At 34.3% G+C, this 21,678-nt stretch overlaps 1 protein-coding gene across 4 annotated transcripts in view; it reads right to left on the bottom strand.

Annotated features, from left to right (window-relative positions):
* The window catches only part of SCAPER (S-phase cyclin A associated protein in the ER), a 499,446-nt gene that overhangs the window by 309,802 nt on the left and 167,966 nt on the right, over positions 1-21,678 (bottom strand). For all 4 annotated transcript variants that reach the window (XM_067029410.1, XM_067029411.1, XM_067029413.1 and 1 more), the window contains 2 exons: positions 10,202-10,357; positions 4,662-4,804 (listed from right to left, as the gene is read on the bottom strand). In XM_067029410.1, the coding sequence (XP_066885511.1) occupies positions 4,662-4,804; positions 10,202-10,357 (299 nt within the window). The remainder of the gene's footprint in view (positions 1-4,661; positions 4,805-10,201; positions 10,358-21,678) is intronic.

Genomic DNA, 21,678 nt, shown 5'->3' with positions numbered 1-21,678 from the left:
CACTACTCAGAACTGTCAAGGTCATCAAAACCATGGAAAGTCTGAGAAACTGTTACAACTCAGAAGAACCTGAAGAGAAATGACAATTAAATATCTGAAGAAATAGTGGCCACTTTCCAAATTTTATGAAAATCATTAATGTACAGAGTAGGATAATCATGAAGAGAACCAACCTACTGGTGAAAAACAAAGTCAAAAAGAAAATTTTGAAAACAGGAAAAAACCCCCAACAACTCACCATATACAGAGGAAAAACAGTATGATTAATGGCCAACTTTTCATGAGAAACAACAAAAGTAAGAAGATTCAAAGTACTGAAAGAAAAACCAAGAATTCTATATCCATCAAAACTACCATTCAAAAGGAAGGCAAAATAAAAATATTCCCAGATAAGCAAATGCCAAGATAATTCAATGAAAGCAAACCTGCCTTACAAGAAATACTGAAGGAAGTCCATCTAGCTAAAAAGAAATAATGCCAAAGGGTAACGTGAATCCACAGAAAGAAATGAAATATACCAGAAATGATAAATATGTGGATAAATATAAAGGAATCTACAAATACATTTTCTCTATTATTCTAATTCCTTTGAAAAATGTGGGACTGCATTAAAAAAATCGTAACACTGTATTGTTGAGTTTATGACATATATAGATGTAATATATATGACAATAACAATACAAGAAGAAAAAGACATAGTGCTATATTGGAACAACGTTGTTCTATTTTACCAAAATTAAGTTAATTTTAACCTGAAATAGTTTGTGATAAGTCAAGATGAATACTGTAATAAAGAAAGCAAACACTAAGCAAATAACTAAAATAATACAGTTTTTTAAATCAAGAGAAAAATTTAAACGATGCCCTAAAAAGTACTGGTTGAGGGACTTCCCTGGTGGCACAGTGGTTAAGAGTCCACCTGCCAATGCAGGGGACACATGTTTGAGGCCTGGTCCAGGAAGATCCCACATGCCGTGGAGCAACTAAGCCTGTGCGCCACAACTACCAAAGCCTAGGTGCCTAGAGCCTGGGCTCTGCAACAAGAGAAGCCACTGCAATGATAAGGCCAGGCACCACAACGAAGAGTAGCCTCCGCTGGCAGCAACTAGAAAAAGCCCGCATGCAGCAACGAAGACCCAACACAGCCAAAAATAAATAAATAAATACTTTAAAAAATGTACTGGTTTAACAAAAAAGAAGACAGTAAAGGAGAAAAAAAACTTGAGACATACAGAAAACAAATATCAAAATGGCAGACATTAAATTCAGTCATATCAATAAATTGCATTAAATGAGAATGGACTAAACAATCAAAAGGCAGAAAATAGAAGGCCGATATAAAAAGAAACCTCAACTATATATACGTGACATACTTTAGATACAAAGACACAAAAAAATGTTTCCCTTTAGACAGAAGTAGACATATCATGTAAACAATAAACATGGCAATAGTTAAAACAGAAAAAAAATTGACTTTAAGACAAGAAATATTTTTTTAAAACCCAACGAGGGATATTCCATAATGATAAAAGGGTCAATACTTCAAGGAGTTATGATAAGTATAAATTACATGCCTTTAACACTAAGGCACCAAAATACATGAGGCAAAAAATTGTCAAAACTGAAAAGAGAAATAGACAATTCAACAACTATTTTTGGAGATTTCAATAACTCTATCTCAAGAATTAATGCAACTAGACAGAAAATCAGTAAGTATACAGAAGACTAAACACTATCAACTAACTTTACTTAACTGACATTTAGAGAACACTCCATCCAAAACAGCAGAATACACGTATTTTCCAAGAGCACACAGAACATTCTCTAGGATAGTCTACATTCAAGACCATAAAGTAATAAGTTCAATAAATTTAAAAGGACTGAAATCATACAGAAAACATTCTTCAACCACAAAATATTTAATTAGAACACAGAAAAACTGGAGACATTCCAAATATTTGGAAACTAAATAACATGCTTCTGAATAACTCAGGAATCAGAAAATCATAAGAAATATTAGAAAAAATCTTGAATTGAAAGAAAATAAAAATACAATGTATCAAAACTGATGAGATGAAATTAAAGAAGTGCTAAGATGAAATTAAAGAAGTGCTAAGAAGTGCTTATATTAGAAATGCAGGAATATCTAAAATTAATCAACTAAGTTTTGACTTTATAAAAGTAGGAAAAGCAAAGCTAATCAAATCCAAAATAAGCAGAAGGAAAGAAATGATAAATATCAAAGTGGAAATCAATGTAACAGAAAACAGAAACATAATGTAGAAATTCAAAGAAACCAAAAGCTGGTTTTTTGAAAAGATCAACAAAATGTACAAACCTTTAGCTAGACTACCAAGAGACAAAGAGACAGAGACTGAGAGGAGAGACATAAATTAGCAAATAAGGAATGAAAGAGGAACATCACTATAGATCATGTTAAAATTAAAATCCTTCTAAGGAGCTATTAACAAATTTTAAAAACTACACAACTTAGATGAAAAGGACAAATTCCTAGAAAAACACAAATTACCAAAGCTGACTCAATAAGAAACAGAAAAATCTCAACAGATTGATAACATGTTAAGAAAAATATATTTGGTAATTTAAAATCTGCCCCCAAAGATAACTCCAAGCCCAGATGGCTTCACTAGTATATTGAACATTTAGCAAGAAAAAATAACAATCCTACACAGAGTTTCTGTAAATAGTGGAGGAAAAAACACTTCCCCCATCACATTCTCTGAGGCTAGGATTGCCATGACATGAAAGCCAGACAAAGACATCAAAAGAAAATTACACACCAATATCCCTTATGAATATATCCTTAACAAGAATTCAACAACACATAAAAATGATTTTACACTATGACCACGTGGGAATTAACCCAGGAATGTAAAGTTGGTTTAATATCCAAAAATTAATTAATGTAATAAACCATATTAATAAAAAATGAAAGCCACATGATCATCTCAGTGAATGCCCCCAAAGAAGCATTTATTTAACCAAATTCAAAGTACATGCATGCTAAAAACTCTCAATAAACTAGAAACAGAAGAGAACTTCTTCAACCTGATAATGAGGATTTATGAGAAACCTACAACTACATCATACGTAATAGCGGAAGACTGAATGTCTCCCCCCTAAGATCAAGAACAAAATAAGGATATATACAATGTCACAACTGCTATTAACGTTATATTGTAGGATCTAGTCAGTGCAACAAGGCAAGAAAAAGAAATTAAAGACATCTGTATTAGAAAGCAAGAAGTAAAACAATCTCAATTTGCAGAGGACATGAGCCTTTACGTAAAATATCCTAAGGAACAACAACAGCAAAAAAGAAAACACTAATAGGAAAATACTCATAGGAAAGTTGCACAAGATCATACAAAATTATAAAATAAAATATATTAAAAATTGATTGTATTTGTATATACTAGCAAAAATACTAACAAAAATGAAATAAAATAACTCCATTCACTATGGCTTCAAAAGGAGTAATTAAGAATAAATTTAAGAAAAAAAATGCAAGACCTATTTTCTAAAAACTACAAAATACTGTTGAGAGAAATTAAAGCAGATAGAGACACATACCATATTCATGGATCATATACAATATTGTAAAGATGGCAATTCTTCCCACAGTGATTTATAGATTCAAGGCAATTACTATAAAAATGCTTGCAAGCTTTCTTTTTTTAGAAACTGGCAAGCCTACCCTAAAATATTATTTGGAAAGCAATTCTGAAAGAGAACAACAACATTAGAGAACCTACATTAATTGATTTCAAAACTTGCTATTAAGCTACAGTAGTTAAAACAGTGTGGTGCTGGAGTAAGAATAGACATGTAGATATCAAAAGAACAGGACAGAGTCCAGAAATAAACCCTTACATCTATGATTAATTGACCGTGAACAGGCAGCAAGGATAGTCTCTTAAAGGCTAGCCTCTTCAACAAATGGGGCTGTGATAAATGGATATTTATATGCAAATAAATAAATTTATATTTTTGATTCATACCATACATAAAAGGTATCTTAAAAGGAATTTAAACCTAAATGTGTGTCAAACTGAAAAACTATAACATTTTGAAGAATATCTTATGACACAGGGTATAAAAGGATTTCACAAACAAGATCAGAAAGCACAAATCAATTTGGCCAATTAAATGCTTTTTCCTGGGTCTTTGAATCTTAAACAAGTGATTTTAAAATGTAGGGATGGCTGAGTGTCATTTAACATAATCAGGGCGGCAACATGTTGACCAGACCGTTTCCATCAAAAGACCACTGCTGTGGCTCCTGGGGCCTAGTCTCTGATGCTTGACCATGTCCCAGCCGGGTCATCTAACCACCTATCACTTTCGCTCCCAATATTTTACTTAAAATTTACTTTGCTTAAGTTAGCCAGAATCAAATTCTATTTCTTACAACTGAAAATATCTTGAAATATCAAGTTTCCCATCCAACAGAAATGTTCAAAAGGTTTCCATTTTGAGGATGCCTTAACTCCTGGAAATCAAAATTCAGTATAACATTTCTGTATATGTAACACTTTCTAAAAATTCTACATGACAGCAAATAGCTTTAAGACTTGATTTGAATATGCTTTCACTGCAAATGTTCATCAGGATCAAAATCAAGATAGCAAATGAAGTACCTAGCTCTTTCCCGGGCAGCATCTTCACGGGCTTTTTCCTTTTCTTGCCTCTGTTGCTCAATTCGGGCTTCTTGTTCTTTCCTCTTCATTAACAATTCTTCTACACGGGCCTGCCGTTCTGCTTCTAGAGCTCTCTTACGTTCCTAATGTCAGAAATATTTTAAAAGATGTTAGAATTATGTGTAAGATGAAAATGATTAAAGGTGACATAGCTTTGACAGATACTTATATATTCAAGCCAAATAGATCCCTGGCTTGTCATTAGGTATGCTTCTCAGAATTTAAATAAAATCAAATACCAATACTATCTTGTTTTTATATGTCATTTACCAGTGTTACAAATAATTAGAAGAATAAATGCTGGGCTTCCCTGGTGGCGCAGTGGTTAAGAATCCTCCTGCCAATGCAGGGGACATGGGTTCGAGTCCTGGTCCGGGAAGATCCCACATGCCGCGGAGCAACTAAGCCTGTGTGCTACAACTACTGAGCCTGTGCTCTAGAGCCCGTGAGCCACAACTACTGAGCCAGCATGCTGCAACTATTGACGTCCACACGCCTAGAGCCCATGCTCCGCAACAAGAGAAGCCACCGCAATGAGAAGCCCGTGCACCACAATGAAGAGTAGCCCCCACTCGCCACAACTAGAGAAAGCCCATGCACAGCAACAAAGACCCAACACAGCCAAAAATAAATAAAATAAAATAAATAAATTTATTTTAAAAAGAATAAATGCTATTTTAATCAAATACTATCTTATTAGAACCTGATACATATTTTATGGTTAATCACTTTTAAAGCCTTGTGTTTGGAAATGGTTATAGAAATGACAGAACATGATGAAGAAAGCATAATTAACAGATTTTATTTCTGAACTAAGCTTTCATATAGGAATTAAGTGAAGAAAAGCATGTGGCAGGGAGAAAGAGGCATTATAATATAGCATAGTGGGTAAGAGAGTGGACACTGTATTAGATTCCCTGATTTTGTTTCCTGATTACATTATTTACCAGCTGGGTGACCCTGGTCTAGTTATATTATATATGTGACTTAGTTTTCTGGAAGACAAATAACAATAGTGCTTATTTCTTAGGATATTGTGAAGAACATATGAGAGATAATACATGAAAAGCACTTACATAGGGGTTGGCTAAATTCTCAATAATTATCATCATCATCATCATTAATGCAGAAAATACTTCATTAAAATAGTGTGATATACTTCCTGTGTATTTTTGTCTACTAGGAGTACTTAGCTAATTTTCACCATATTACTAGATGTGTTGATATATTTCTTTCAATTCATCCCCATCCCCCAGGGAGCTCACACATCTCCCTGGTCCCTATTCTTTATGATAAATGGAACACACTACACTGATCTAGGCTCTAGTAACCACTATTTACATAGCCTTGGGCAAGTCATTTTACCTTAAAGAGACCCAGTTTGCTGTGAGATCTAAATTATTAACAGAGGTAAGTACTTAGCAAAGTGTCTAGTATATAGCAAAGTGTTCGGTAAATGACAGCAGAAAAGAAATGCTAAAGCAGTTTCTGTTCAGAGAACACTGGGGAGAAATGCTAATATTTCTAATAATTAACTAAGTTACTAATAAGCTCACAATGGTAACTTTATATTTACAACAAGCTGTATCTACCCAGGGGAAGAAAACCCTTTTAAAGTAGTAACACAAAAGTGTCCCTATTTCTTTTCTTTTTTTTTTTTTTGGCGGGGGCCTGAGAACTAGAGGGAATGCACTGAACTCAGGAGAGCACATCTGACAGATCGTAGACTGTCGGAGGTGGGCAATTAGAGTTAAATATAGTCTTTACTTTCTAACATACTATTCATGAACTGGTTATAGCTATTTCTCATTACTAAATATAATATGCAGAAACATTTTTAGTTATATACTCTCTGAAAAACTCAAGAATAAAAAACAATCAAACCTGGTACAGAGGATTTTCTCCAATAAAAAACATAAACAGGGACTTCCCTGGTGGTCCAGTGGCTAAGACTCCACACTCCCAATGCAGGGGGCCTGGGTTCAATCCCTGGCCGGGGAACTATTCCCTCACGCATGCCTCAACTAAGAGTTTACATGTCGCAACTATGAGTCCACATGCCACAGCTAAGAACTCCACATGCAGAAACTAAAGATCCCACATGCTGCAACGAAGATCCCATGTGCCACAACTAAGACCTAGTACAGCCTAAATAAATAAATAAATATTTAAAAACAAAAAACATGAACAAAAGAGTTTTCCCTTAAACTCAAATTTATTTTTAAAAAATCTGCATTATGTCTGAAAACACAACTTTCACACTAAAATGCAAAAGGTTAAAGCATTAAATATAAAGAATTAAACCAGAACTTTTCATTTCATATTTTATAAAACCAAAATCTTGAGGGATATACTTTTTTTTTTTTTTTGCGGTACGTGGGCCTCACACTGCTGTGGCCTCTCCCGTTGCGGAGCGCAGGCTCTGGACGCGTAGGCTCAGCAGCCATGGCTCATGGGCCCAGCCGCTCCACAGCATGTGGAATCTTCCCGGACCGGAGCACGAACCCGTGTCCCCTGCATCGGCAGGCGGACTCTCAACCACTGCGCCACCAGGGAAGCCCTTGAGGGATATACTTTTAAAAGTTATAAGTTGTTGTTATAAATGAAATTTATTAATATTATATACAAACAATTACTTTATGTGTATGTGCAATGTAGCTAAGTTGTATGCATAAATATGATGTCAACTTGCTGACTGTTTTTACAGATATAATACATACTCCAACATTGTACTAATAGAAATAACTGGACTTCAAAAAATATCCAATCTCCTAATTTCTGTTTTTAATAAGTGGAAAATTGGTAACTGCATTCCTAATGAGTAAAATTAGTAAATTCACCTAGTGTTTTCCTTTCTAAAATTTAAGTTTCCTAAAGATAGGAAAATTTGTACCCCACAAAAGCATCTTGTACAGGGCAGGAGTTCGATAAATATCTATTAAACGAATGAAGCATAACTTTATAAAATAATATTCATTATAAATCTATATGCTCACAAATAAAAAGCATAAACCTACAGCAAATGAACTGGAAAGATATCTAACTCTCAACCCTTCTGAAACCTCTCAGACTCCCATGTACTTTGTTTCACACTCAAGGATGTGTTTATGGCAGACTAAGAAAGGATTTTGCAACCCCGCCCTTTACACCTACAAATCAGAAGATTAGGGCAAGAGGACAAGGCAGAATATCTAAGGAAACTGGGCTTAAAACCAATCCATCAATAATTTATAGAGCAAAAAAGGGAAACTGAGAATATATGATGGCAGCATTAACTTAGTATTTCACTTACAAAAAACAAGAATCACAATTGCCTTTAACAATTTAACATTTATGTGAATGTTTCAAGAGTAAAAGTAAAGCAGATGGAGGGCCTCTGAATTCTTTATTAAGTTAGTATCTTACTATTATTGTATTTACAGAATGTTTGGCATTATCGCCTTGCACATATAGTAATGACTACATATTGTAAAAATGTTTATATTTTATATATGTTATATATTACCAATGAATTTTTCTAGTATCAGTTATCTCGATTAAACTTATATACATACGTTTTAAATTTTTCACTGAAAATTATATCCATAGGAAATTTCTACATTTTTAAAGATAAAAATAAGTCTCAGTAGTCAAAAAAAATTTTAAGTGTTAGTTCAGAAGATTCCTTACTACTTTTAGAGAATAACTGCTTTCTTTTACATCTTAATAAATGTTCCAAATTATAAAATAAGAGTCATCATTTTTAAACAGAAGATAACTGTTATATTTCAAATCTTCAAATCTGCAAAATAAATGCAGAAAAAGTAAATAAAGATGTCTATTCAAAAATATACAATATTACTCATATATTTCCCCCCAAAATCCAGTTAAGAAGTTACCTCTTCCATAGAACTTTCCCTGACATTCCCCTCCCACCAAGAGAGTTAATTATTCCCTACTCTGTGATACCACTGTTACCTATACAGGTTTCTATTACACTTTCACACTGTGTTGTATTATTTGCCATAAAGGCAAAGATCATATCTCATTTATTTCTGAATTATTAATGCCTAATGGTTGCTCAAAAGTAACACGCAATTTTCAAAATAATTATTTTTTAACATCTTCATTGGAGTATAAAAATAATTATTTTTATAAAATGGTTTGATGCAGAAAAAGAAAGAGCAATAAAGCTGAAGGGATGGCTCAAATTAAAAATTAAAATATCCTATTTCATTTACTCATCTAACAATGTTAGTTAATGGGTAATTAACTTTTAAATGATAAAAATGAAATTTTTTACTGATCCTTTGAGAGGAAAAGCTAAAGTTTCTCTAAAAGTAGTATTCTGTATTTTTAAACATAAGTTAGCTTGGCACTCAGATTAAAATGAGACCTTGAACTCAAATCAAATAGAGATTGGGGTGAATATGGGACTGCTTGCTAGTGTACAAAGAGAGCATAAAGTAACCAATAAACTTGAAAACTGTAAGGATATTTTAATTTCCTAAAATTACCAGTGACATGAAGAAGCATGAAACATTAATAACATACCTAGCTTTTAACGTAACAACAAAGCTCTTCATGGTCAGGTCCCTAACTGTACATGCCGTACTCACTCATCTCCTGCATAGAATGCCTACTTTGCACCATTTACAACTGTCTCAGTTTTCAAAACTTAGTTGAGGCACCACCTCCTCCAGGAAGCTTTTCCTGACGTTCTCACGTCTTTGTCACTCTCAGTTTGAGTAACAGGTTCTCCTTTGGGCTTCCAAAAACGCCTTTACTGTTACGCTAATCCCAATGGGTTAAGATCTGTTTACATATATGTCTTCCCATTGAGATCAAGGATATATCTTTTTCATGTCCTTGAGCAAAGCACAGCACACAGATTATAGTAGTAATTCAATAAATGATGACTGAATGAATAAACAAATATTAGTCATAATAGATAAAGTATGTCTGCTTCCATATTTGATCTTGATGAAGACTTAAATAGTTTAAAACCATCACTAAAGTTTATATGTTAAGTCTTCTTCCCATCCTGAAAATGGTAACCAACTTAGGGTATGCTACAGAGGTTAAAGTACCTGATGACACTGCCCAATACATGACAGGTGCTCCTTGTCATAAGCATAAAGATTGCCCAGTTCTTTAAGGCTATACACATTGGTTCAAACACAATCCATTTGTAAGGGAAGAAAGGAACATATTCTTGCCCTACCCAATTAGAAAAGAATAGATAATAATCTGTCCAGAGCAATTTAGTCCTTCATCTGGTTGAGACTAGAGATTCAAATTGACAAAAACACTGATAACCCTATCTGAAGGAGTAAACACTGACTTGGCAATCAGACTTCCTGTTTCCAAACCGTGCTACACTAAACCATGCATCCTTGGGAACACAGACTTGGTCTTACTCCTTTTTCTATCCTCAGCACCTGGTTCAGAGCCTAGAAAATGGCTGGTGCTCAATAAATGATTGCTGAATAAAATTCTACCTGAACAGCTTCATCACGTGCTTGCTTTTCTTCCTGTCTTCGCTGACGCTCTTCCTGTAACTCATTAAGCCTCTGCTCATATTCCTTCAATTTTGATAAAACATCATGGCGTTTGTTCTGGGCTTCGAGGGTATTTATAAAGGCAATTTCGTTTACCTGCAATAAAAAAAACAAAGAAAGTTTCAAATCAGGTTAATTCTAAGGCAAATCACAAAAATAAGAAACTTAACAGTCTTTATATAATAATACAAACCAGCTTTAAGGCATAGACCAAAAAATGAATGACTTATAGTCTTTTCTTTCAATACTTATCCCCCAAATGGATAATAATCCAGTGTATATAACAAACCCATAGGCCACAGTAAGAAGTGATTTAGAGAGGTGGTCCCCAACCTTGCTGGCACCAAGGACTGGTTTCGTGGAAGACAGTTTTTCTACGGACGGGGGATGGTGGGAGGATGGTTCAGGCATTAATGCGAGTGATGGTACAGGCGGTAATGCAAGCACTGTTCAGGTGGTAACGGAAGTGATGTGGAGCAGCATATGAAGCCGCTTGGTTGGCCACCACTCACCTCCTGCTGTGTGGCCTGGTTCCTAACAGACCACAGGACCGCTAATGGTCCGTGGCCAGGGGGTTGGGGACCCCTGATTTAGAGTAAAGGTCTGCCATTGAAATATATTTTTTTATTGAAGTATAGTTGATTTACAATGTTGGTTTAGTTTCGGTGTACAGCAAAGTGATTCAGTTATACATATACATATATTCTTTTCCATTATAATTTATTACAGGATATTGAATATAATTCCCTGTGCCATACAATATGACCTTGTTGTTTATCCATTCTATATATAATATCAATAGTTTGCATCTGCTAGTCCCAAATTCCCAATCCAACCCTCCCCCTTGGCAACCACAAGTCTGTTCTCTATGTCTATGAGTCTGTTTCTGTTTCATAGATAAGTTCATTTGTGTCATAGCTTAGATTCTATGAATAATGATATCATATGGTATTTGTCATCTCTTTCTGACTTACTTCACTTAATGTGATCATCTCTAGGTCCATCCACGTAGATGCAAATGGCACTATTTCATTCTTTTTATGGCTGAGTAATATTCCATTGTATATATTTACATCTTCTTTATCCATTAATCTGTCAATGGTCATTTAGGTTGTTTCCATGTCTTGGATACTGTAAATAGTGCTGCTATGAACATAGGGGTGCATGTGTCTTTTTGAGTTATAGTTTTGTCCAGATATATGTCCAGGAGTGGAATTGCTATATCATATGGCAACTCTATTTTTAGTTTTTTGAGGAACCTCCATATTGTTCCCCATAGTGGCTGTACCAATTTATATGGTCACCAATTTTGTAGGAGGGTTCCCTTTCTTCCACACCCTCTCCAGCATTTGTTATTTGTAGACTTTTTAATGATGGCCATTATGACCAGTGTAGGATGGTACCTCATTGTAGTTTTGACTTGCATTTCTCTAATAATTAGTGATGGTGAGCATCTTTTCATGTAACTGTTAGCCATTTATATTGTCTTCTTTGGAGAAATGTCTATTTAGGCCTTCACTGAAATGTTTTTAAGAGACAAATTAAGATTTTTATAGAAACCATTTTATAAAGTTACTTAATATCACTGTGATTTGACATTATACAAGTTACATTAAGTTTTGATAGGTATGTATATTATTCTAATGAGTTTGAGATGACAAAACTTAAAGTAAACAAACAAATAATTCTTCTTCAACATACACCAAATAAGTGACAATTAGGTACAAGGTATTAAACTATATACCTCATCCTCAAATTCACATATATTGAGTCTTAACAGTCAAGTTTTGTTAGAGAGTACAGTTTTTTTAAATAGATCTTTATTGGAGTAAAATTGCTTCACAATACTGTGTTAGTTTCTGTTGCACGATGAAGTGAATCAGCCATACGCAGACACATGTCCCCACATCCCCTTCCTCTTGAGCCTCCATCCCATCCTCCCTATCCCACCCTCCTAGATCATCACAAAACACCAAGCTGATCTCCCTGTGCTATGCTGCTGCTTCCCACCAGCCAACTGTTTTACATTCAGTAGTGTATATATGCTAAAGCTACTCTAACTTTGCTCCAGCTTTGCCCTCCCACCCTATGTCCTCAAGTCCAATCTCTATGTCTACCTCTTTATTCCTGCCCTGCAACTAGGTTCATCAGTACCATTTTTTTTTAGATTCCATATATATGTGTTAACATACAGTATTTGTTTTTCTCTTTCTGACTTACTTCACTCTGTATGACAGATTCTAGGTCCATCCACCTCACTACAAATAACTCGATTTCATTTTTTTATGGCTGAGTAATATTCCATTGTATATATGTGTCACATCTTCTTTATCCATTCATCTGTTGATGGAAATTTAGGTTGGTTCCATGTCCTGGCTAGTAAATAGTACTGCAATGCACACTGTGGTACATGACTCTTTTTGAATTATGGTCTTCTCAGGGTATATGCTCAGTAGTGGAATTGCTGGGTCATATGGTAGTTCTATATTTCGTTTTTTAAGACACCTCCATACCATTTTCCATAGTGGTTATATCAATTTACACTCTAACCAACATAATTAAATGAAATAGAAACAAAGAAAACTATAGCAAAGATCAATAAAACTAAAAGCTGGTTCTTTGAGAAGATAAACAAAATTGATAAACCCTTAGCCAGACTCATCAAGAAAAAAAGGGAGAGGACTCAAATCAATAAAATTGGAAATGAAAAAGGAGAAACCACAACTGACACTGCAGAAATACAAAGGATTATAAGAGACTACTGCAAACAACTATAGGCCAATAAAATGGACAATCACAAAGAAATGGACAAATTCTTGGAAAGGTAAAATTTTCTAAGACTGAACCAGGAAGAATTAGAAAATATAAACAGACCCATCACAAGTAATGAAATTGAAGCCATAATTAAAAATCTTCCAAGAAACAAAAATCCAGGACCAGATGGCTTCACAGGCGAATTCTATCAAACATTTAGAGAAGAGCTAACACCTATCCTTCTCAAATTCTTCCATAATATTGCAGAGGGAGAAACACTCCCAAATTCATTCTATGAAGCCACCATCACCCTGATACCAAAACCAGAAAAAGATATCACAAAAAAATAAAATTACAGACCAGTGTCACTGATGAACATAGATGCAAAATCCTCAACAAACATAGCAAACAGAATCCAACAGCACATTAAAAGAAACATACAACATGATCAAGTGGGATTTATCCCAGGGATGCAAGGATTCTTCAATATATGCAAATCAATCAATGTGATACACCAGATTAACAAATTAAGGAATAAAAACCATACGATCATCTCAACAGATGCAGGAAAAAGCTTTTGACAAAATTCAACACGGATTTATGATAAAAACTATCCAGAAAAAATGGGCATAGAGAGAACCTACCTCAACATAATAAAGGCCGTTTATGACAAAACCACAGCAAACATCATACTTAATGGTGAAAAACTGAAATCATTTCCACTAAGATCAGGAACAAGACAAGGATGTCCACTCTCGCCAGTCTTATTCATCATAGTTTTGGAAGTCCTAGCCACAGCACTCAGAGAAGAAAAAGAAATAAAAGGAATACAAATTGGAAAAGAAGAAGTAAAACTGTTACTGTTTGCCGATGACATGACACTGTACATAGAAAATCCTAAAGATGCCACCAGAAAACTACTAGAACTAATCAATGAATTTGATGAGGTTGCAGGATACAAAATTAATGCACAGAAATCTCTGGCATTCCTATACAGCAACAACGAAAACTCAGAAAGTGCAATTAAGGAAACACTCCCATTTACCACTGCAACAAAAAGAATAAAATACCCAGGAATAAATGTGCCTAAGGAGGCAAAAGACTTGTACTCATAAAACTATAAAACACTGATGAAAGGAATCACAGGTGACATAAACAGATGGAGGAATATACCATGTTCTTGGACTGGAAGAATCAATATTGTGAAAATGAATATACTACCCAAGGTAATTTACAGATTCAATGCAATCCCTATCAAACTACCAATGGCATTCTTCACAGAATTAGAACAAAAAATTTTACAATTCATATGGAAACGCGGAAGACACCAAATAGCCAAAGCAATCTAGAGAAAGAAAAATGGAGTTGGAGGAATCAGGCTCCTTGACTTCAAACTATACTGCAAAGCTACAGTAATCAAGGCAGTATGGTACTGTCACAAAAACAGAAATATAGATCAATGGTAAAGGAGAGTAAAGTTTTTATGAGTAAAGTACAGCTAATGATAAAAAACTGGAAAATGTCTGTTGGGCTCAAATTTCTAATTCTTGAAAGCCAGAAGGAAGGCATGCCACAGTGAAAAAGGTAGAGTGAAATAGGGAAGTAAACAAACACTGGAGCTACTCTCTCTGAAAGAAGTATAGACTCCAGGAATCCATGTTGGATGAAATAAAACCTATCACTAGATATGTTACAAACTGAAACAAGAAAGTTTGAATACAGTTCTAGCAAAGATTTCCCAATCTCCATCCCATGTAACCAGTTGCATAAGTAAATTAACAATATAATCATTTCTCAAGGTATACTGAAAGTATAAACAAACAGGTATGCTCAAGGAAAATTAATCATAATGTATCAAGGGTCACATGTTAAACATAATCAAGATGAAAGAAAAAGAAATGGGACCTAATGCTCCAGACAAAATAAATAAAATAAAATTCAGAGGGAAGAATGCGCAAAAGCAGCATAAAAATTCCAATCTGTTATGTTGGTCAAATGCTACAAAATTTTAGTTATGCTAGTTGAATATGTTTGGAGATGTAATGTACAGCATGGTGATAATAGTTAATAGTACTGTACTATATACTTGAAATTTGCTAAGAAGATAGATCTGAAATCTTCTTAGCATGTGCGCACGCACAAACACACAGTAACTAAGTAGAGGTAACAGATATTTTAATTAGTTGGATTGTAGTGATCATCCCACAATGTATATGTATATCAAAATATCAAGTTGTATACCTTAATATATACAATTGTGATATGTCAATGATATCTCAATCAATCTGTAAGTAAGTAAAAAAATAAATAAAGAAGACGTTTCCTGGAAATTAACTGTAAGAAAACATAACCAAAGAAACAGCAGAATATCTCCTAGGCAAACTTTGTACTATAAAAGAAGTCAACACGAACCTGAATTTAAAGGTGCAAAAAGATGATAAATGACATGATAAAATAAAGGAAGACTAGAGAGTTAAGGAAACTTAGGACAATAACACAATCACAGAATTAATTAAATTAGAAAAAGCATGAAACAGAGCAAAGATGGTAAAAAATCAAATCACTAACAGAGAAAAGGCTTGTTATAATCACAGTTAATATGGACTTTAAAATGAAAATGTATGTGTAAGTAATAACTTTTGAACATTGAGAACAAGTTAAGATGACCTAATGTAAGAATAATATCTGTAAAGTTAAGAAAGACAAAATATTCCAATATATAATACAGAAAATTTTCCCTGAAATAAAGAAATACTGAAAATTGAGAGAGCCCACTTTATTTCATGAAGAATTTATTCAGAAGATCAAAACTGAGAATATCCTTACTAAATCACAAAACATTAAGTAACAAGCACAAATTTTTTAAGCTTCCAGGCAGTAAATGCAAGTCATCTATGAGAAAGAGGGAGAAAAAAATCTGTCTGGCCTCAGGCTTCTCCACAGAATTAGTTAATGCTAGAAAAACATGGAATAATGCCTACAAAACTTTGAAGGAAAGATATTCTGAACCATGAATCTGATCTCTAGCCAAGATGTACTCAGAAATGCCAGAGGCCTTTGATACCTAAGAACTCAAGGAATAGAGCACAATAACCTCTTCCTGAAAAAATTACTTGTTAATAAAATCCAGCCAACCAGGTCAAAACAAAGAACTCATGAATGGAGGATTAGGCAAGCTGTGCATCCATTCATACATAGAAGGAAAACTAAACTGTGGAATTTATAGTTTCAGAGCAAAATGTAAATGTTATAAACCTTAACAATGTAAAAATAATGAAACTGAAAATTGTTGGGAGGAGATCTTGTGATAAAGAAACATTTATTACAAATTCAATAATTCCCTCAATTTTACTTCCATGTCACTTCCTTCTCTTAAAATGGAACTAAAATAGAAATGAATACTTCTTATTAAGAAGTATCATGGATAGTATAATTCTTTTTTAAAATTAATTAATTAATTAATTTTTTTGGCTGTGTTGGGTCTGTTTCTGTGCGAGGGCTTTCTCTAGTTGCGGCAAGTGGGGATCACTCTTCATCGCGGTGTGTGGGCCTTTCACTGTCACGGCCTCTCGTTGTGGAGCACAGGCTCCAGATGCGCAGGCTCAGCAGTTGTAGCTCATGGACCTAGCTGTTCCGCGGCATGTGGGATCTTCCCAGACCAGGGCTCAAACCCGTGTCCCCTGCACTGGCAGGCAGACTCAACCACTGCGCCACCAGGGAAGCCCGAGAGTATAATTCTATTTTATAAAGTTATCTATTCATTCAATCTTAACATTATTCTAAAGAGATTTCTGGAAGAGTATTTATAATATAAATGGTAGCTATTTCTGAGGGTAGGATTTTAAGTTTCCTTTGCTACATATTGCTCAAATTCTTTAAAATAAGAACAAACCATTTTCATAACAATATGGCCACTATTCTACATATAAAACAGTATTAAAGAAAGCTAGAGTAATGCATTTATACTAAGACCTAAAGACAAGAGAAAGTCCCTGAAGGTTTTTAAGTTGAGAGGTAATACAATAATGCCCTTAGAAAGATTAATTTGAAGGGAGTAGGGACAAAAGGCAAGAATAACAACTGCAAATATTGATAAATGATCACAAGCTTTCCAAGTCTAGATTAATGGGAAACTAGTGATACCATTCATCTGAAATATGAATTTAGGAAAGGCAAATGATTTGGGATACAGGGGTGATGAGCTGATGAGTTTCACTGGATACAATCATCAAGCAATAGGTAATTGAGTCTAGAGCTTGAGAGGGTGGGGTTAAAATGAAGATCTAGGAGTCACTACAGAGAGGATAGCTGAAGCAATGAGAATGATTGTGATATTCAAGGAAAGGAATAAGTGAAGTGGACTAAAGAAAGTAACATTTAAGCAGCAAAAGCAAAAGGGAAGATAGTAAAGCATTGGTTAGGAAAGCAGAAGGAAAATCAAGATAGTGCAGAAGAAAGTATTCTAGAAAAAAAATACATAACAGTGTTGATAATGAACAGATCCAGAAAGGCTTTTAAACATAGTGATAACAGAGTAACATTCTGAAAGGAAAGTACAGTATAGCACAGAGGAAAAATGGTGTCATAAGGAATTCAAGAAGACAGCAGTGATGAGGTAGTGGAAATTAGCACAGGCAGCTCTTTCTAGGAATCTAGTGATTTCCAAAAGGAAAGAATAGGTAATCTATAGAATAGGTGGAAGTAGTCATTCTAGAGGAAGAAAGCAAAGGAGCAGGCACAAAAAGATAACTGATGAAGCAAATTTTAAAAGCAGGCAAGAGGACACAGCAAAAGGAAAAGGCTACTGCCATCAATAAGGAAAAAGATGTCTTTTCCTCAAAAAACCTCCCAAAACCCTGTAATTATGAGTAGACACGTTGCATCTGAAAAGCAATCAATGAGACCATTAAGAAACTGAAAATAAAAGCCATTTTTATACTATTAAATAAATTACAAAATCAGGTACTGAATAACTCTGCCTGCAATAATAATCACTATCAACTAAATAGTAGATGACTTATTTTCAATCATCTGTGTATCCAAGAAAGAACTAAGACATTTGAAATGACTGTTAATTTATGCCAAGAACTCACAAAAAAGTGTATGTGGAAAATTTTATCTTACACAGGACTGAAATAAATATATTTGGTATGTCTCAAGGACATTTTCTTCAGTTCTAGTGGAACTTAAGTATATTTTAAATCGCTGGATTATTAGAACTTCTGGAGTAGTAATAAAACAACAGAAATGCATTAGGGACTTAAGAAAAAGTTAGGAATTGGAACACAAATAGGATGTGGCATTCTATGAAATTCTAATATTTTACAGAGTATTTATAGCATACCAAGGATGGCATTAACTGCTTCACAATATGCACAACCTAATTTAATCCTTTCAGCAATTCTTTGAGATGTAGGTAAGACTATTCCTATTTTACAGATCAACAAATAGACTGAGAGGCTAAAATAACACCTGAGACCATTCAGCTACTACATGGTAGACTCAGGACCTGAATCCAAATTTATCTAACTCCAGAGACTGCAGTCCTCACTATTATGATGAAAAATTACTTCTGAAGAAGGAGCAACTCTTTGATATATGTGGAACCAAATTTCCTGATCAAAAAAATCACCTGGGGGGGCTTATAAAAAAATAAAGCTCCTCATGGGCCACTCTAGCATTACTGAAAAAAACCTGCAAAGCTTGGAAATCTCTCTTTTTAACAACTCAGATTACTGTTAGAATCAGGCAAGACTGGGAAATACTGGCATGTGATAAAACCAAAGGTAGGAGGAGGTTTTGTCTCATAGATTAAGATGTCTGAGGATGAAAGTAATTGGCAATGTTTCACACAAACTTTTAAGATATTTATGTAATTATACTAAGAACAATTCATTCATAAAATATTTAAATGAAGGAGACAACAAGAAAAACCTAGATTGTCTATTTTCATTTTCTTTGTAGATACATTTCAAAAGAGGGTTTCAGAGATTATCGAAGAGAAAGCAATGAAAATTAAGAGAACTAATAGGGCAGCAGTTGGTAGCATGGTTTTAAAGCAGAATTTCATATTAGCAAAAATCTTAGTACAGACTCTTAACTCAGTAAACCTGGATTATTAAGAATTTTTAAAACTGCAAATGGTAGCTGATATCTTTATGTAAAAACAACCAGCAGTCAACCACTTATCTTGATGGAAATTCTTTAAACTATAGCTTGGGTTAATATGTTTATAGAAGCCACTTTGGTTTAATGAGATTATAAGGAAAGTAAATACATTAGGCAATTAGATCAAAATTCATACAAGTAATATAAAAAAAGACCACAAAATGAAAATACTAAACCAATAATAAGAACAGTGGTAAAAGCATAGGCTTTAGAACCACAAACACCAGGATTTTAATTCTGGCTGTATGACCATCAACAATCTGCCTTCAGACTGCTCCTCTAAAATATAAAAATAGGGGCTTCCCTGGTGGCGCAGTGGTTGAGAATCCGCCTGCTGATGCAGGGGACACGGGTTCGTGCACCGGTCCAGGAAGATCCCACATGCCACGGAGCGGCTGGGCCTGTGAGCCATGGCCACTGAGCCTGCGCATCCAGAGCCTGTGCTCCGCAACGGGAGAGGCCACAACAGTGAGAGGCCAGTGTACCACAAAATAAATAAATAAATAAATAAATAAAATAAAAATAAAAATAAAAATAATACATAGTTCAGAATTTTGACTTCCAGCTATGATGGAGTGATAGGGTCCAGATGCACCCTCCCACCTTAAACAACTAAAAAATTAGACAAATATATAAAATATATGAAATTCAATTAATGTAACACAGCAAATATCAAAAGAACAAAGGACAAAACCACATTATTCTTGCAATAGATGGAGAAAAAGGATTTGACAAAATCCAATACTCCTTCATGATAAAAACACTCACCAAACTAGGAGTAAAAAGGAATTTCCTCAATCTTTGAAGGGTATCTATGAAAACCCCATACCTAACATCACACTTGATGATGAAAGACTAAAGGTCCCCCACTCCAAAGATTAGGAACAAGACAAGAAAGTCCGCTCTTACCACTTCTATTCAGTATTGTATTGCAGGTTGTATCCTGAGCAGTAAGCAACAACAACAACAAAAATAATCAAAGCCATCCATATTGGTAAAGAAGAAGTAAAACTATCTCTAGTTGCAGATGGTATGATCTTGAATATAGAAAATCTTAAGGAATCCACTAAAAAGCTATTACAACTAATGAGCAAGTTCAAGCAAGGTTGCAGGAGATAAGATCAATATATAACAATCAATTGTATTTCTATACACTAGTAATAAACAATCTGAAAATGAAATTAAGAAAACAATTCCATTTACAGTCACCTCCAAAAGAGTACAATCAATACTTAGGAATTAATTTAAACAAGAAGGTGAAAGGCTTGTGCCCTGAAAATTAGAAAACACTCCATAAAGAAATTAAGGAAGATTTAAATAAATGGAAAGATACCGTGTGTTCATGGATTGGAAGATCTAATATTATTAAGATGACAATACTACCCAAAGCACCGTAAAAATTCAATGCAATCCTAACAAAACTCCAATGGACTTTTTTATGGAAATGGAAAACTCATCCTCATCCTAACTGCAAGTTATCCCAAATAGCTAAGACAACATTAAAAAGAACGAAGTTGGAGGACTATAGTCCTGATTTCAAAGCTTACTAAAGTGCTACAGTAATCAAAACAGTGTGATACCAGCGTAAGTATAGATGTATAGACCAGTGGAATAGAACTAAGAGAAGAGAAATATACCTGTACACCTATGGCTAACTGATTTCCAGTAAGTGTGACAAGACCATTCACTGGGGAAAGAATAGTGTCTTTAAGAAGCAGTGCTTGGACAAATGATATCCACCTGCAAAAGAATAAAGGTAGACCCCCTACCTCATTCTGTATATAATAATTAATTCAAAATGTATCTATGACCTAAATATAAAACTAAAACCATAAAACTCTTAGAAGAAAACACAGAGGTAAATCTTCATGACTTTGAATTTGGCAATAATTTCTTAGCACAAAAAGTACAAAAAATAAAACAAAAGATAGATAATTTGAACTCATCAACATTAAAAACTTTTGTGCAAAGAACATTATCAACAAAGTGAAAAGATAAGCTACACAGTGAGAGAAAATATCTGCAAATTATATATCTGATAAAGGACTAGTATTGAGAATATACGAAGAACTCTTACAGCTGAACAACAAAAAGACCAACAGTCCAATTTAAAAAAATGAGCAATGGACTTTGAATAGACATTTTTCTAAGGAAGATATACAAACAGCCAATAGGCACATAAATAGACGCTCAATATTGTTAGTCATTAAGGAAATGGACAGATTCCTAGAAAGACACAAATTACACAAGAGAAATAGATAATATGAATAGCCCTATGTATATAAAAAAATGGAATTTTTAGTAAAAAAAAAACTCATCCACAAAGAAAACCCCAGGCCCAGACAGCTTCATTGGTAAATTCCACAAAAAATTTAAGGAGGAAATTGTACCACTTCCACATAAACTACTTTAGAAAACTGAAGAGGATGGAACCCTTCCCAAGTCACTTTAGGAGGCCAGCATATTCTGTTACCAAAAGCAGACAAAGACATTAT

This window comes from Kogia breviceps, chromosome 3 (genome assembly GCF_026419965.1).
Source record: "Kogia breviceps isolate mKogBre1 chromosome 3, mKogBre1 haplotype 1, whole genome shotgun sequence".
Lineage (NCBI taxonomy): Eukaryota > Metazoa > Chordata > Mammalia > Artiodactyla > Physeteridae > Kogia > Kogia breviceps.
Note: the sequence above shows the minus strand (reverse complement) of the source record. Positions and strands in the feature narration are given on the sequence as shown.